Source organism: Sprattus sprattus (assembly GCF_963457725.1).
Source record: "Sprattus sprattus genome assembly, chromosome: 7".
In the NCBI taxonomy this organism is placed as follows: domain Eukaryota; kingdom Metazoa; phylum Chordata; class Actinopteri; order Clupeiformes; family Clupeidae; genus Sprattus; species Sprattus sprattus.
Window position 1 is genome coordinate 22,100,189 of NC_137926.1, and position 16,493 is coordinate 22,116,681.

The 16,493-nt window shown below is 44.9% G+C and overlaps 1 protein-coding gene across 1 annotated transcript in view; it reads left to right on the plus strand.

Annotated features, from left to right (window-relative positions):
• The window catches only part of hydin (HYDIN axonemal central pair apparatus protein), a gene marked incomplete at both ends in the record, with an annotated part of 79,581 nt that extends 64,965 nt beyond the window's left edge, over nt 1-14,616 (plus strand). The window contains 24 exons of the mRNA XM_080841750.1: nt 220-415; nt 639-747; nt 1,014-1,238; nt 1,457-1,821; nt 2,037-2,197; nt 2,349-2,437; nt 2,715-2,934; nt 3,487-3,708; nt 3,898-4,024; nt 4,174-4,339; nt 4,786-4,933; nt 5,206-5,413; nt 5,619-5,840; nt 5,936-6,105; nt 6,468-6,666; nt 7,363-7,521; nt 8,772-9,052; nt 9,403-9,622; nt 9,854-10,063; nt 10,355-10,518; nt 11,007-11,157; nt 11,401-11,631; nt 11,953-12,177; nt 14,131-14,616. Coding sequence (XP_080697876.1) covers nt 220-415; nt 639-747; nt 1,014-1,238; nt 1,457-1,821; nt 2,037-2,197; nt 2,349-2,437; nt 2,715-2,934; nt 3,487-3,708; nt 3,898-4,024; nt 4,174-4,339; nt 4,786-4,933; nt 5,206-5,413; nt 5,619-5,840; nt 5,936-6,105; nt 6,468-6,666; nt 7,363-7,521; nt 8,772-9,052; nt 9,403-9,622; nt 9,854-10,063; nt 10,355-10,518; nt 11,007-11,157; nt 11,401-11,631; nt 11,953-12,177; nt 14,131-14,616 — 4,954 coding nt within the window. The remainder of the gene's footprint in view (nt 1-219; nt 416-638; nt 748-1,013; nt 1,239-1,456; nt 1,822-2,036; nt 2,198-2,348; nt 2,438-2,714; nt 2,935-3,486; nt 3,709-3,897; nt 4,025-4,173; nt 4,340-4,785; nt 4,934-5,205; nt 5,414-5,618; nt 5,841-5,935; nt 6,106-6,467; nt 6,667-7,362; nt 7,522-8,771; nt 9,053-9,402; nt 9,623-9,853; nt 10,064-10,354; nt 10,519-11,006; nt 11,158-11,400; nt 11,632-11,952; nt 12,178-14,130) is intronic.
• Nucleotides 14,617-16,493: the final 1,877 nt, after the last annotated feature.

The window sequence follows — 16,493 nt, forward strand, 5'->3', positions numbered from 1 at the left end:
AGATATGCGTTTGATGTGGTTTATAGTTTGAAGTTGTTATCTAGTTGTTTATGTTTTCTGTGTTCTGTGCATTTCACTTTTTGATCTAAACGGCAGCTTGAGTTTTGTGTGTTCCAGAAAAATGCAAATGATGATGATACGGATCTTCATCATGTCATTCTTCTTTTTCTCCATCCTCATCATAAACCATCTCTGCCGGTGCCCTATTGTCTGTTTCAGTTCCATGACGATGGGCAAGACCAAGCTGCTGGTGTTGGACCTAGTGGGTGACGGGAACCTGCCCTTTGTGAGCGTGATGCGGCCCGTGATCAGGAACACCCGGGGCCAGCCAGTGCTGCAGTTCAAACGTCTGCTGGTGGGTCGAGGGCAGACCTTACCGCTGGTCATCAAGAATGACGGAAACGTACCTGCGAAGGTGGGCCCAGCTAACAGACAATGCAGGAGATGAACTCCAGGCATGGTTAATGTCGTCAATTACAATTATGGCTGATTTTAATGGAATATCTACATGTAAAATGAATTACAATACTTTTACTATCACAGATCCTGTAATTGTGACTGTTTATACTGTATGTGAAGGTCATATAAATTAAATCCAGATTTCTAGAATGTTCTGATGAGCTCTTGATATTCTCCAGGCCATTATTGAATTGCAAGACAAAATGGGAGTGTTTAAGATTAAGTCTGCGCCATGCACCTCATCCAAAATCATCACTCCAGTGACGTCAGAGGATGAAAGTGGAGAAGGTTGGTTGATTCTGCTCGTAGATCACATATATATATCATATAGACTTTGCGATTCCAGTGTGCTACCTTGACCCTTTTCAGAGTCAACTATACTCTGGGAACAGGCAGGTAAACTTGGACTATGCCATAGTAAACCTCAAACCTACAGTCCCATAGCGGTGGTGGCAGAGGTTGTTTACAATCGGTAAGCCTTAAAAAGAAGGGCAACCCACTCCTTATGAATCTGTTGTCCTTGAACAAAGTTCTTGTGCTTTGTTTTCCTGCAGAAGGATCGTTCAGCAAGGTGGTGTCTCTGGTAATGAGTGTGGGCCAACAGGCAGAATTAGAAGTGGAATTTAGTCCAAGGGACACTCAGGCCTTTGAAGCCACCATACGTCTGGTGGTGGCCGATAACCTGTTTGAAGAGACAGAGGTGCAACTTTTAGGAGAGAGTTACCAGGACATTGTGACCCTGGACAACATCCTCAGCAAAGGGTTGGAATCCACCAACAGTAAGAGTCTACCACTTGATTTGAATAGAGTTCTCACCATCATATTCATGGGTAATGCTCTCCATTAGGGAACTGAATAGATTGTACATCAGCAAAATGTTTTTATGTTATGGCTTTTTTCAGGAATAAATAGCAATTCAGTAATTCAGCATGTGTAACCTTTTTTCAATTCTCTTAGTTTTGTTTATGCTGATGCTGTAATTTTCCCTCCATGCAAGGCAAGTCTGACCACCTGCACTTTGGCGACTGCCATGTGGCAAAATCCTACCTGGACACTTTCACCATGACCAACCTAAGCGGTGCGGACGCGCTGCGTTTCGAGTGGCCGCCAGATGGCACCCAGGTGTGCTTCTCCCCCCGGGTCGGCCACCTGCACGCCGGCTGCGCCAAAGACATCGCCGTCACTTTCTGCTCCAAGCAGCCTGTCACGCTCAGTGCCCAGCTCCAGAAGTGTAAGCTGTGTCGCATCGTCTTCCAGCAGCCGGTGGATCAGGTGGCAGACTGGGACGACCGTCAGAGGACGGTGAAGTGGGTGGACACCTCCAAACAGGAAGATGCACAGAAGGAGCCAGCCAGGAAGAAGGTACTGCACAGAGTCTTCAAAGAAAACAAACTCATCAGAGTACCACTCAAAGGGTTGAATATTTCATGAAAATTAAAAGACAGGGTAATGACCTAAGTCTACAGCAAAGATATACATTCAAAGCACTCATGACATGGAGAATTTTTTGGGGAAATGTGTAATTTTTCATACATTTGACCTCATAAGGAGCATTGACCTTCACATCTGTGTTCAAGGTGATCGAGATAGACCCAGAGCCTGCCAACACTGTGGTGGAGAACTCATCTAGAGAGGTGGGGCTGCTCCTTAGTGCTCTGTGCGCCTACGCAAAATTCACCTGTGACTCTGAGCCCATACACTTCAAGGACACGATGCTATACCAGACCAGGGTCTACAAGTAAGTGTGGTTCTTTCATGTCTTTATGTGTGTGTGTATATGTCTAGACATGTGCACTTATATGTTGTGTTTGTATACATCAAACTTCACCGGCCACAGGCCTGCTCAGCCTTATGAGATTTGCATTTTGCCTGTCTGTGCTCTTTGTCAGGCTCCAGATGACAAACACAGGCACCACCAAGCTGGACTTCTCCTGGCAGGTCCTGTATGGTGGAGACACAATCAGCACAGATCTCAGAGGTATGAAAGCCATCTTCATGATGCTGTGAAACACAATCTGACAGATATTAACATAAAGGTTTAAAAAAAAGAATGTGAAGTTAATAGTTGAGCTGAAACATACTTTCCACAACATACTTTTTTCCTATCATTTCCTTATCTGAAGACACTGACAGTGTGATAGATGTCAATACCTCTAAGATCATAAGTGATTACTTCTTGAAAAGTTGCTTTGGCAACTCCATAAGAGGGTTGAAGGAGTAGCGGAATGCTCCTGATTTAATCTCTGTTCCCCCAGATGTTTCCACTCGCTCCAACTGCCAGTCTCGCTGTGGCACGGCCCTGCGGCCCTGCTCCTCTCTGGGGAGCGTGACTAACATGTTGCTGGGGGACCCCGACCTGCCGCCGTTCCGTGTGGAGCCCAGTGTGGGAGCCATTAGCCCAGGAGACAGCCAGACCTTCTGCGTGAAGTTTTCCCCCATAGAGGTGGCCGAGTATGAGGCCCAGCTACTGTGCAGGTCTGGAGCACCTCAGAAGAAACTGTTAATATGCCAACACAGTTTACACACACAACACATCACAAACACCAGTAGACAAAACACATTCACCACAACACCCGAGCCTAACACAAACACTTTTCTACTAACACCAAACGAAACTCATGTCAACTTGAACAATAACTGCAACATATTATATAGCTCCTCAACTCTTCCAACTACAAACTCCCCCTACCCCAATCAGTGACCACTTCATTCTGTGGCTTACTGTTTGGTCAGATCAGATTTGTAGTCTTTTCTATTGTTTTCTCAGAGTTGTTTGTTTTAACCTACTTGTTGTCAGTCCGGATTCTATGAATTGCTGGTTTCATCATGTTTGCTGCAAGTTCTGTTATTTCAGAGTTATTTATTTCATCATGTTTGAAATAGTTTAGTTGTTTCTAAGAGATGCTTGCATCATACTTCCAGCTTCTGTTGTTTCTGATTGACAAAACTGGCAAGTCTCTATTGCTTCTGGAAACTAGGTTTATTGCAATACTTTAGTTTAACATATTCATGCATTGTTCTTGGCAGTGTTCCTAATCTGAAGGATGAACAGGGTCCCACCATACAGATGAGAGGCCGTAGCCTGCTCCCACACTGCCACTTCCACCTCCAGGAATCCGACTACATCACTGGCAACCGCCGCAACCTAGAATTACGGGGCCCACACGGTGCCCCTCCACGATGTGCCCTGGACACCAGCACAAAGGTCATAGAGTTCACATCCACTGGGATTGGTCTGCCCTGCACCAGGTTAGTTTTGCTTCAGTAGGGCCTCAGGACCTTTGTGTATAACCTATTATGTGTATTGTCAAATTCCACCTTACATGATGTATTGGAAATCCTACTTAGTCCTATATATTCAAAGAATATTCACAATCGTTACAGATGCTTGTTAAGTTATAAGAACACTTGAATGAAATGTATGTTCCCTCACTGCAGGCAGTTCAGCTTAGTCAACCCCACCAATAAGCCTTATTCTTATGAGTGGCGATGTGAGGATTCAGGGGCCTCACCTTTCAAATGCTGCACTCCAAACGGCTCCATCCTACCTGGCAAGAAAGTGGAGGTGAGTGGAGAAAGCATAACAATTGTTCAAAGATGTGTAGTACAGATAATTGAAATCTCTCTGTTGGGTGGTTGATGGTAAGGTTGAGCTGGAACAGAGACTGTTGTAGCTCCTTGGGTCCTGTATTCACATACCATTTGTTACCACAGGTGAGGTTTGAGTTCCATTCTGTGGCCCTGGAGCTGGTGGAGTCATTTTGGACCTTTCAAATTCCCAATCTCAACCTCTCTGTGGCCTTCTTACTGGTGGGCACTGCCCATGAGCCTATGGTCTACATCGACCAAGCCCACCTCAACATGGGCAGCCTGCTCATAGGTGGGTATCCTGTTTTACTGCATATAAGACATGGATTCACTGGATTATCTTGCTAGTCAGCCTAATTTTTTCAATAATTCTACCTTTTTAAAGTGACATTATGCAGGTTTATTTTTGTAGAGAACATCCTCAAATTAATGTTGATGGCCTATGGACACCTGTGGTCCCCAGGCAGTAGCTATCCAGGCTAATAACTCTGTAATGCCTCTTTAGCTTCTGTGCATGTTATTCATTGTGCATGCTTTTCCAGTGCCTGCTTTAAAATACTGAAGACCCTAATTTCATTGACGGGCAACGAGCAAAGTCTGTCGCACGTGAACTTGTGTGTCATGTGGTGGCATTGCGCTGACCCACCCATGTTTGCTCCGATGATCTTGCTCATGGTATTATTTCCTGCGCTGAGGACTTTGCTCATTAGGGCCCTGTGCGTATGTATCTCCCTGTAGGCTGTGCGGTTCAGCACACGCTGTGTCTAGTGAACAACGAGAAGGAGCCTTTCCAGTTTGCTTTCCAGAAGACCTCCTGCTTCTCAGAGGGTTTTGTGGACCAGCTGCAGATTGAGCCCATGCAGGGGACATTGCCACCTAACGACAAGCAAGTAGCAATTTGACCGAGTGTGGAACGCATGTGGCCCAGATCTGTCCAGGATAGCAAAGACAGTCAGAGAGACAATGTTTTTTTTTGTTTTTGTTCTTCTAAATAATGACCTCAAAAATACACTTACACTATGTATGTGTATTCCTTAACAAGCCCTCTTAGCATCCCAGTACCACTGAGAACTAAAAACATGTAGAGCCACTGAAAGGTGCTATAGTCATAAAGAACTGAGTTTAACCCATCATCCCTTTGCTTGCGTCTCATACCAGGCTGCCGTTTTTGGTGACGTTTAAACCAACCCAGGAGGGTGAGGTGGCATTTAACCTCGCTGTGAATGTGCAGGGGAGGGTGCAGCCGGTGGTGTTGAACGTGAAGGCGGAGTGCTACCGCTTGAGAGCCTCTGTGCAGTGTGAGGACCCTGAGGGCCAGGTTACTGAGATGGCACCCAACAGCCTTCATGAGGTGGACTTCAAGCAGGTCAGTCATAACAGAGAAAGGCAAAATGTTTTACAGAAACAAACAAACAAACATCCTGTACTCCATGTTCATAGTTTGGTACTTTGAGCATTCCAGTGAACAGGTGGGGTTGAATAGTTTGGCATTCATTGTGTATCAGTGACCCCATTTCACACTGGTCCTACGCAACTGACAGCAACATTAGCTCCTTTTTCTGTACATATAGGTGGAGTTGCGTGATAAGACCACCTTTGCATTTCTGGTGTCCAACCCTGGGCTGTTCAGTCTGGACATTCAGTATGAACTGTGGGGTCCAGCCAAGCTGCAGCGCCACCTACAGGTTAAGCCAGAACATGAAAATGTGGCTGCAGGCAAGCAAACACGCTGCACTGTGTCCTTCTACCCCCAGGAGAAGTGTGTACTCAGAGATGTCGGCCTCACAATTAAGGTTTGGCACCGGCATTGGCAAACAAATCGCCTGTTCTGTCTTGTCTGTCTCTGATTGTTGTCTTTTTCAACATCTCTCCTTTTCCTGACCTGCAGATAAAGCATGGTCCTGTTTACAGCTGTGCCCTTCTGGGTGTGGCAGAGCTCCCGGGTCTGGACTTCTCCTTCCAAAAGCACAACTTTGGGAAGAACTTCATCTTCTCAGCGGGGATGACTCCGGCCTCAAAGACCCTGGTCCTCACTAACAGAGGAGAGCGGCAAATCAGGTGACTGATTAACCATGGTGACAGTTGGCAGGAGAATCATTTGGTACAAGTCATAATGGCTTTACTTTAAAAATTAAGCTTTGCAAGTATACTTATGTATCATAATAACATATTTAAATCTATATTCTTAAAGATGCAATGTATGACAGAATTAATACAGATGCTGTATAAGATACGGAAACAGAGACATTAAGCTGTATACTGAAGGATCAATGTTTTGCATATTTTTCATATATATTGAAATTAAATATTTTTAACAAAGATTTGATATTTTGATTTAACAATGTTTATTGCCCTGAAAATAGACATCGATATATACACCTAGTGCAATGCCATTCTTTGTTGTGTTTCCTCTGCAACAGCGTGGACTGCTCTTTCACAAACACCCCCTTCTTGAAGGTGGGCTTCCAGCCTAGACTCCTTCCTCCTGGTGATTGCATGGATGTACCCATCACATTCTATCCACGAGAGGCCAAACAGTACCACGAAAAACTGGTCTTTGGCCTCAACGAGTACGCCAAAAAAGTGGTTGAGATCCTGGGCCAAGGCACAGAGTTTAAGGTGAAAGAAGGCTAGCGTGTTTTGACACTCTTGTGGATAAAGTCATCTTTGAGTGACCTGTATAACAGCTTCTATTCACTCTTTAGAACCCTAACCCTTTAAGAACATATACTCCTACAGCTTCAGGGTTTTTTCAGCTTTGGTTCTTGCTGTTTGGACACCAGTAGTTGTAGGGCCCATTATAGTGTTTTATCCATAAAATATATCCATGCTATTCTATTAGCCATCATACCAGTTCACTTTTCATTTCAGTCTGCCTTTACACTGTCTGACTGTGAAGTCCTACAGAAGATAGATTGTGTCAGTGAATTATAATGGTAACAGCCCAGTTGAAAGTATCACTCTGTTGGAACAGCAAAGACCACACACCATTACCGTGATTGCAGTGGCCACCCTGAAGCATTAAGGCCAATGTCCCCATGCTTAATATGTATTTGTAGTTTAGATAGATAGATAGATAGATAGATAGATAGATAGATAGATAGATAGATGGATACTTTATTAATCCTGAGGGAAATGTAGTGTTTAGTGTGTATTTGCAGTTTAGTATCGATTTGGAGTTTAGTGTGTATTTGTAGTTTAGTATGTATTTGCAGTTTAGTATGTATTTGTAGTTTAGTATGTATTTGCAGTTTAGTATGTATTTGTGTGTTCTGAGGATAAATGTATAATGTGTCCCAATCTGTGCTGATCCAGCTGGACTTTGAGGACCCCAGGCAGAAGATGGTAAATCTCGGTTCACTGCAGGTTGGTCAGCGCAGCCACAAGCTAATTTACCTCATCAACAACAGCGCCCTGGCAATCACCTTCACCCTGCAGCTCAACTACACAGTGGACGTGCTGCATGACGCACAGGTGGGATATACAAACACACACACACACACACACACACACACACATGCACAAGCCCAGAGATACATATCCAAATACACCTATACACTACCTCTTCTTTAAAAACTCACACTCAAACATCTCATCTAAAGATGGTTGTTTTAACTTTTCTTTATCCTAATCATCTGTCTCCTTCAATTAGTTATTCAGATACAGTAATGTAAATGGTAATTGTCAGAAACCTTCCCGGGGTAAAGCATTCATGTGAGAAGCTGGGAGATTAAACAGTGGAGGTTGGTTCCTCACCGTATTTATAACCATCAAAACTGTCAAAGCTGAGACCTTTTGAGAAATCGGCAAAGATGGAAATAAATCAGGAAACATATACAGTCACAGTTGTTAAATGGTTATTAATAGGCAAATCCAACCCACCCCCAACACCCACCCCCCCCAAAGAAAAAAATTAATTTTCCACCACCATGTGCATCAGATTACTCCTGTGCAGAGTAGAAGCAGCAACTACATTGCACTTTTTTGTATATAGAGCAAGTACAAAATATTTGCTGCTTTTGACAGGCACTACACAGGGGCACATTGACCCAGGGAAAAAGTTACTAGTGTTGGTTTTATGCCCATGGCCATGCTCCAGCTAAAGGTTTTAAACAACAAATTGCATTTAGATTTGAAGGCTGAATTACCGCTGCAGCGGAGAACAGGCAACTTCGGCGTCACTCTGAAAACATTTGTCCTTCATCAGCAGTTTCCATCTGGGAAAGGCCACAGTGTTTTATCCATGTTTTCTGCTGTTGCCTGTCCCGCGTTTTTGCTTCTTTGACAACATGGATTCATGCTCCCTTGCCTTTTCTTGTAAAATATTGAATCAAAAGTCATGCAAACCTTCTATGCGAGTGTGTTGTTTTCAACACTGCTAATGTGCATGAGTACCTCTGGTGTGCTGAACTTGAAATGAGAACTGCAAGCAGTCAGTTTCAATACAAACCTTGTGTGTGTTGTGTTGGTTTGTTGTGTAGGTGTGGTGTTATTGTTAAAACCCTCAGCCTTAGCCTGAATGTGTGTGTGTGTGTGTGTGTGTGTTTAATGGGTGTGTGTGTGTGTGCGTGTGTGTGTGCGTGTGCGTGTGTGTTTATGTGTGTGTGTGTGTGTGTGTGTGTGTGTGTGTGTGTGTGTGTGTGTGTGTGTGTGTGTGTGTGTGTGTGTGTGTGTGTGTGTGTGTGTGTGCGTGTGCGTGTGTGTGTGTGTGTGTGTCCATGCAGGTTCTGTCAGTGACACCATCCAGCGAGGTGACTGTGAAAGGCGGTGGTGGGCGCTGCGCGGTGGAGCTGCTCTTCACGCCCAGGGAGCGTATAGCCCCCTTCAGCGAGGAGCTGCAGCTGGAGTGCCTGGGCATGGTGCGCCCCCTACTGGTGTTCAAGGGCTGCTGCCACGGCGTGGAGGTCAAGCTGGACCAGGACTACCTGACGTTCGGAGCCGTGGTCCAGCGTTGCCACGTCACCAGACGCATCCTCATGCAAAACATTGGGGACATTGGAGTCAGGTACGAATGCAACAGTGCATTGGTGTGTGTGAAAGACGTCACGTGTCGGTATACTATCAGTGTGTGGGTGGGTGTATGTGGTTGGGTCAGAGAATGCCTGTGTATTGGGGTGGGTGTATAGGTTTTTTTAAAAGAAAAGATTCAAAAATCTAGACAGTCCTATACTGTCTGCTGAAATTCTCTATTTTCCTGCTTGTTTACCATATGTGAACATATCCACACAGAATAGTGGTGAACACTTGTGATCTACTGGTGATCTACTCATTCAGTCTTTTTCTTCTCTTGTCTTCTCCCTCTCCCTGCCTCTCTCCATTTCTCCCTAACTATCGCTCTCTCTCTTCCGCCCTCAGATTCCATTGGGATGCGAAGAGTGTTCTTCCAGACTTCTTCATCAGTCCCGTGGAGGGCTACATTTGCCCTGGGATGGAGGTGCCATTTGAGGTGACCTTTGCTCCCACAGAGCTGTGCCAGGACCGCCGTTATGATGGACTAACCTGCGCCATCGAGGGCAGCGACCCAATCTCTCTCACCCTCACAGGCTCCTGCATTGTGCCCCCCACTGCAAAGGAGGTAGGAGCCCTATATATATATACTTCTCAACAAAATATATGTATAATGTATGTTTCATCGTGGAATATTGAAATAGAATAAAAATTGAATTTGGACAGAATTGAAAGAAAGATGAATGATGTCGATTTGAACAGAAAGTCGAGGATGACATTTTGGGATTATTTTTGGACAGATTAAGGCCCAGCCTGTCATTGACTAACCATCTGTTGTCTGTCTGCTGTTCTGGCCCAGGTGTTGAACTTCATCTGCCAGGTGCGCTCCCAGCACACGCTACCAGTGACCATCCCCAACCGCTCCAACCAGCGCTGGACCATCAAGCCTGTGATCGAAAGCCAGCATTGGACCAGTGCGCCCACCTTCGTCATCGAGCCCTACCAGAACAAGGTCTATGAGGTCATCTACAAGCCCGTGGTCATGACCACAGATGGCAAGAAGCATCAGGTGGGTACTGCTCTCCTACACGCACTCTTTCCTGCGGAGCACTTCAAGTGGCAGAATTCTTTCGTTCAGCTCCCAATCCCTTAAAATTGTTGTTAATAATTAACTCCCTGTTGTCCACTCTCTGTACTGCTCTCTCTCTCCTCCTAGTGGTCACACACACACACACACACACACACACACACACACACACACACACACACACACACACATATATATATATACAGCATTTTCACAGCTTTCATGTGGCAGTTGTTGAGTATCTCTCTGTCTTTCTCTCTCTATCCTGCTCAGGGTTCGATCTTCTTCCCCTTTCCGGATGGAACGTGTATGCTGTACACGCTTTTTGGCACCGCTGAGCCACCTAAGCCTATGGCCCTCATCAGCCATGAGTTGCCCTGCAAGACCACCTACACTGAGGTTCTACCTGTGCAGAACTGGCTGTCCAAGCCACAGAGGTAGACATTACAGTGCACTCCCTTAATTAAAGCATGTCCATAGAGAACCTTTTCAAAATAACCCAAAACTCAAACCCAAATTGGCTACTCATAGCTTAGAATTGATATTATCCTGATTGCCAGAGTGGTGGTAGAACAATCTTTTGAGAGAACATGCATAAGTGAGGGCTAAGTAGAACCTGTAACGTTCCCCCCAGGGAGACAAAGCAAAGAATCTGACTGCAGATTGTGTGTACTATCATGTGCAACCATTGTTTCAGTTCCCACTGCTGATGGAGGAGCAGATGTTTCAATTCAGCTCTGATGGAAACTTATTTGACTTGTCTAATTGTGTTTCCGCTAAAAAGCGAAGGCTGCTCAAATGGGAGAGCAATGTGCCTTTTGACCTCACAAATCCATCTGTTTTCTACAGTTATCCTAAAATGGACTGTCCCAGATAGCCCCTCTCTCCTGAAGGAGACTTCTTCATGCTCCTTCTGCCTCCCCAGGTTTCGTGTTTTGTTGGAGATTCTTAAACCTGAGCGTCCGGATAGCACCATCTCTCTGAAAGGCCTGGATTATGTGGATGTGTCTGGCCTGGCCACCAAGGACTACAAAATCTCCTTCTTCTCTTATAAGGAGGGCCTGTGCAATGCCAAGGTGAGACAGACAAGCAGTTTAAAGGAGGTGGGGCAGAGGCCTTCGCAGGATTTCAGCTAAAATTGGGAACTGTTCATTAGCAGATCGCTCAAGCCAAGGGGTGACAATAATGACTGAAATTAGTCTTTTTATCATATGAAGAGAGGGGGATTTCATGCTTATCATGCTCATCTTTTAGGATCTAGTCCCAAAAGTCATTTCTGCTCACCACTGCTTCCCTCTTACCCCTCTGCGGTACCCCAGGTGACGTTCCGCAATGAGGTGACGGGCGAGTATCTGTTATACCTGCTTAACTTCAGGACCACAGCGCCAGGGGTGATCAGCACCATTGAGATGAGCACGCTAGTGCGCCAGTCTACGTCCGCCTCGGTGAGGGTGGAGAACCCACTACCCGCCGGCCTCCTCTTCACCGTGGAGTGCCGCAGCCCTGATGTCAGCCTGCCCCCCCAACTCTCTGTGCCAGCCTCGACATGGGTACAGAGGCGAATGCGTTTTCTTTAAACTTTGTTGTGTAAACATTCCAAATAGTTTGATTAAATGTTAACCCTTAGTCCAGCATCAATGTTCGTTTGCCGAAAACTACCTCCTAAGACGTCTTGTGTGTTTGCAGTGAGCTCAAAGCAAACAACATTTCCAAATTTGTAAATTTTCCAAACATTTGCCATTTTTTTTTTTTCCTCTCAAACATCATCTCTACCATTTAGACCTAGATTGCGTCCTCTAGAATTTTCTCTGTGTCCGCAGTAGCATTACCATTACCTATTCACAGTCCTGTTTTAACCACTCTCTGCTTAGGGCACCCTGACCTTTGAGTACCAGCCCCTGAGGCCAAGCGAGTCCACCACACGACTCGTGCTGCACAACTCTGAGCTGGGCTACTTCCACTATGACCTGCAGCTCATCGCCCTCCCCTCGCTCCCGGAGAAGCCCCTCTACTTCCGTGCGCCCCTGGGCAGTGGCCTCTATGTGCCCCTCAAGTTCATGAACTTCTCCCGGGTCAAAGCGGAGTTCACCTGCAAGGTAAGAGGAATGAGCCAGGTAAGAGGCTGTCCTGCCCCATTGTCGGTTCCACTTGTAATTACCCGCATGCTTCCTCTGTGAAAGTGTTTTAAGAACATCACCTTTAAAATACAAGGTAGAATGTTTGGTAAGACAGACATACAGCATTTGTTGAGAGAGGGAAAGGGGAAAGAGGGCATATACAGCCGCGGAAAAAATTAAGAGACCACTTCAAAATTATCAGTTTCTCTGGTTTTACTATTTATTGGTATGTGTTAAAGTAAAATGTGCATTTTAGTTTTATTCTATAACCTACTGGCAACATTCCTACTAAATTTCAAATAAAAATATTGTCATTTAGATCATTTATTTGCAGAAAAATGACAATTGGTCAAAATAGCAAAAATGATGCAGTGTCTTCAGATCTCGAATAATGCAAAGAAAACAAGCTCATATTCATTTTTAAACTACACAATACTAATGCTTACACTTCGGAAGAGTTCAGAAATCAATATTTGGTGGAATAACCTTGATTTAAAATCACAACTTTCATGTGTCTTGGCATGCTCTCCACCAGTCTTTCACATTGCCGTTGGGTGACTTTATGCTACTCCTGGCGCAAGAATTCAAGCAGCTCGGCTTCTTTTCATGGCTTGTGACCATCCATCTTCCTCTTGATCACATTTCAGAGGTTTTTTATGGGATTCAGGTCTCGAAATTGGGCTGGCCATGACAGGGTCCTGATCTGGTGGTACTCCATCCACACCTTTACTGGCCTGGCTGTGTGGCATGGAGCATTGCCCTGCTGGAAAAAACACTTCTCAGAGTTGGGGAACATTGTCAGAGCAAAAGGAAGCAAGTTTTTCTTCCGGGACAACGTTGTACTTTGCCTGGCTGAGGTTTGTAAAAGACCATAAGGATTGAAAAAGCGGACTGGAGGTTCTTCTAAGTTCGTCTTCTCTGATGAGTCCGATTTCACAGTAGGTGCAAGACTCTCTGGCTTGTAGGCCTCTCCAGGTCTCCGTCTAACCATCAGACGACCATGTGTTGGGCAAAGCTGAAAATTGGACTAATCAGAGAAGACGAACTAGAAGACCCTCCAGTCCGCTTTTTTCAATCCTTATGGTCTTTTACAAACCTCAGCCAGGCAAAGTACAACGTTGTCCCGGAAGAAAAACTTGCTTCCTTTAGCTCTGACAATGTTCCCCAACTCTGAGAAATGTTTTTTTCCAGCAGGGCAATGCTCCATGCCACACAGCCAGGCCAGTAAAGGTGTGGATGGAGTACCACCAGATCAGGACCCTGTCATGGCCAGCCCAATTTCGAGACCTGAATCCCATAAAAAACCTCTGAAATGTGATCAAGAGGAAGATGGATGGTCACAAGCCATGAAAAGAAGCCGAGCTGCTTGAATTCTTGCGCCAGGAGTAGCATAAAGTCACCCAACGGCAATGTGAAAGACTGGTGGAGAGCATGCCAAGACACATGAAAGTTGTGATTTTAAATCAAGGTTATTCCACCACATATTGATTTCTGAACTCTTCCGAAGTGTAAGCATTAGTATTGTGTAGTTTAAAAATGAATATGAGCTTGTTTTCTTTGCATTATTCGAGATTTGAAGACACTGCATCTTTTTTGCTATTTTGACCAATTGTCATTTTTCTGCAAATAAATGATCTAAATGACAATATTTTTATTTGAAATTTGGTAGGAATGTTGCCAGTAGGTTATAGAGTAAAATTAAAATGCACATTTTACTTTAACACATACCAGTAAATAGTAAAACCAGAGAAACTGATAATTTTGAAGTGGTCTCTTAATTTTTTCCGCGGCTGTATATTGTGTGTGTGTGTGTGTGTGTGTGTGTGTGTGTGTGTGTGTGTGTGTGTGTGTGTGTGTGTGTGCGTGTGTCTGTTTGACATAGAAACACATGTACACTGTCTCTTGTTGTTCCTCTTCCTCTCTTTTCCACAGACGGACTGTCCCGACTTTGTAGTTGAGAAGCAAATCTGCGCAGGGCCAGGCTTCCAGGCGGGCATCGAAGTCACCATGGAGGTGTACTTCGAGCCATGCCAGCTAGGCGAGGTGCGCGGCCTCCTCACCCTCACCTCCTTCTTGGGCGGCGATTACAGCTTCCCCCTGTACGGCACCTGCACCCCGCCCAAGGCACAGGGCCCCTTTAACATCCGTGCCGGCTCCAACGTCTCCATCCCCTTTAAGAATGTCTTCCAACAGACCACAGGCTACTCCTTCCAGGTGGACAATCCGGCCTTCACTGTCAAGGGCGTGGAGACTGTCCGGCCCAAGAAGACCACCAACATCCTGGTGGCGTTCGACGGCCCCCAGCCAGGCTGCCGAAGCCCCTGCAGTGGGAAGCTGACCATCTCCAGCCCCCGAACGGAAGGCCAGGGCCAGCCCATCGCCTGGGTATACTACCTGAAGGGCTACACCCCAGATTAGGCTCAGAGGGCCAGGTCCTCCTGTCCCCCCCACCACCACCTCACCTCACCTAGGCAAACCACCACAGGCTAATATCACTGCACTTTAGAGGGACTGGGAGCTCTTTTATCGTTTGGTATAATTTAAATTAAAATAATTTGATATGCAGTAGTACCCCATGTGCATTTTTTATACAGGGTTGATTATTACTATAATTGCATTATAACTGATTGTTAAGTTGAAATCAGATACGATTTCAATACTACATCTGCCAAGAAAGGATTGTCTACAGGTTTTTACAATATTACATTGCTGTAATTCTACTGAATAAATGTTCTTGGTGTACACATCTATTATGAATATTATTGTTGTACAAGATCTCATGAAGCTCCTATGGGACCTGATTATGAATGAAGGGGCAGAGTGACTTATTCAATGGTGGATAGTGTTTGTGTACATACATGAGTGATACCAAAGTGTGTGATACCAAAGTGTATCACCTGTCTGTCACCCATGTACTTAGCTCCAGCTCTACTTGCGTGACTGGTTTTAAAGTAGCATTTCGGATCAATTGCTAACCGCTTACGATATGCTAGCGGCTAAAACTAACTAGATCTCTTGAAATGTGCTGACTTTGACATTATGACAAACTAGTTAGTCAACAACTGTCCTAACACAGTCAACCATCAAGCAAGTGCAACACAAGACAAAGCAAGACGGCAAATAAGCTACTTACTAGTTCGGCAGACAGTAAAAAGCCTATCCTACATTTAGCAGTAATATGCCTATGGACCCTGGTATGGCAATGGCACGGTGGCGATTAAGTCATTTTAGCCCCCAATATTTTTCAAGCTGTTATTTTAAGGTAAAACTGCTTATCCTAACCCTAATCTTGAAGTACAATTGTTGCATAATGCTTCTTTAACAGTGTTCAGCATGAATTAAAAATGACAGAAGGGGCTAGGACTAGGACCTAGTCATGAGGAAGGAAGCATTTTGGAAATATATTTGTTGGATTATTACTTAATTATTATTACAATAATCTTTATCTAATACTTTTTTATCATAATAGTGCAATGTGAATGACAATGATAAGAGTCCTTACTTCACCCACTAGGAGGTGCTGTTGCTGCTGTGGTGCACTGTGTCCTGAGTGGCATCCACAGGACAGCTGGGCTGAGTGGGTGTGTGTGAAGAGATCAGCTGGACAGCACAAAGGTTAATTAGTTAGATAATGTCATCCAAACCAGACAGGCGGACCAGAATTCCACTGAGAAAAACGCACACACACGCATTACACTCACTGCTCTAACATACACACAAATGTATGAGTGTATGACTGTGTATGGTGTGGGTGAAGCGTGTAGGTAGAAGTTTCATTAACTACATTGGAAAGATAATTTGTGGCCCCTTTCTCAGTCCAGGTCTTGGTCCTGTGTGGTCAAAAACATCTCAGTATGCATGTGTCTGTCGTGTGTCCCTGTGGACGTCTGTGTGTGAGCACATCTCAGTACATTTTCCTGTTGACTTTTCTAGTCGAGTGCAGGTCTGCATTCCGAGCGAGTGAGTGAATCAGGACAGGCTTTCTGTTCCGTCCGAGCGAGGGAGAGCTCAGGGTGAGAGGTTCATTCATATGGTGAGTGGGAATGGTGTAATGAGTGTGTGAGCGCCTGAAGCCCGGCCAGGGCCAGACACACATATGACTCTTTTATTTCACACTTGCACTGTTTGAAATGAGTTTCCACTCATCTGCAGATTAATTCATACTGACAACCAGGCAGGTGTAAGAAGGAGCTTTAACTTCTGTAAAATGTTGTTTAGTATCTCTTCATTTATGTCTTTCTATATCCTGTGATTTAATGAATGTTTCTCTCTTGCACTGCAGTACACTAGAAAAC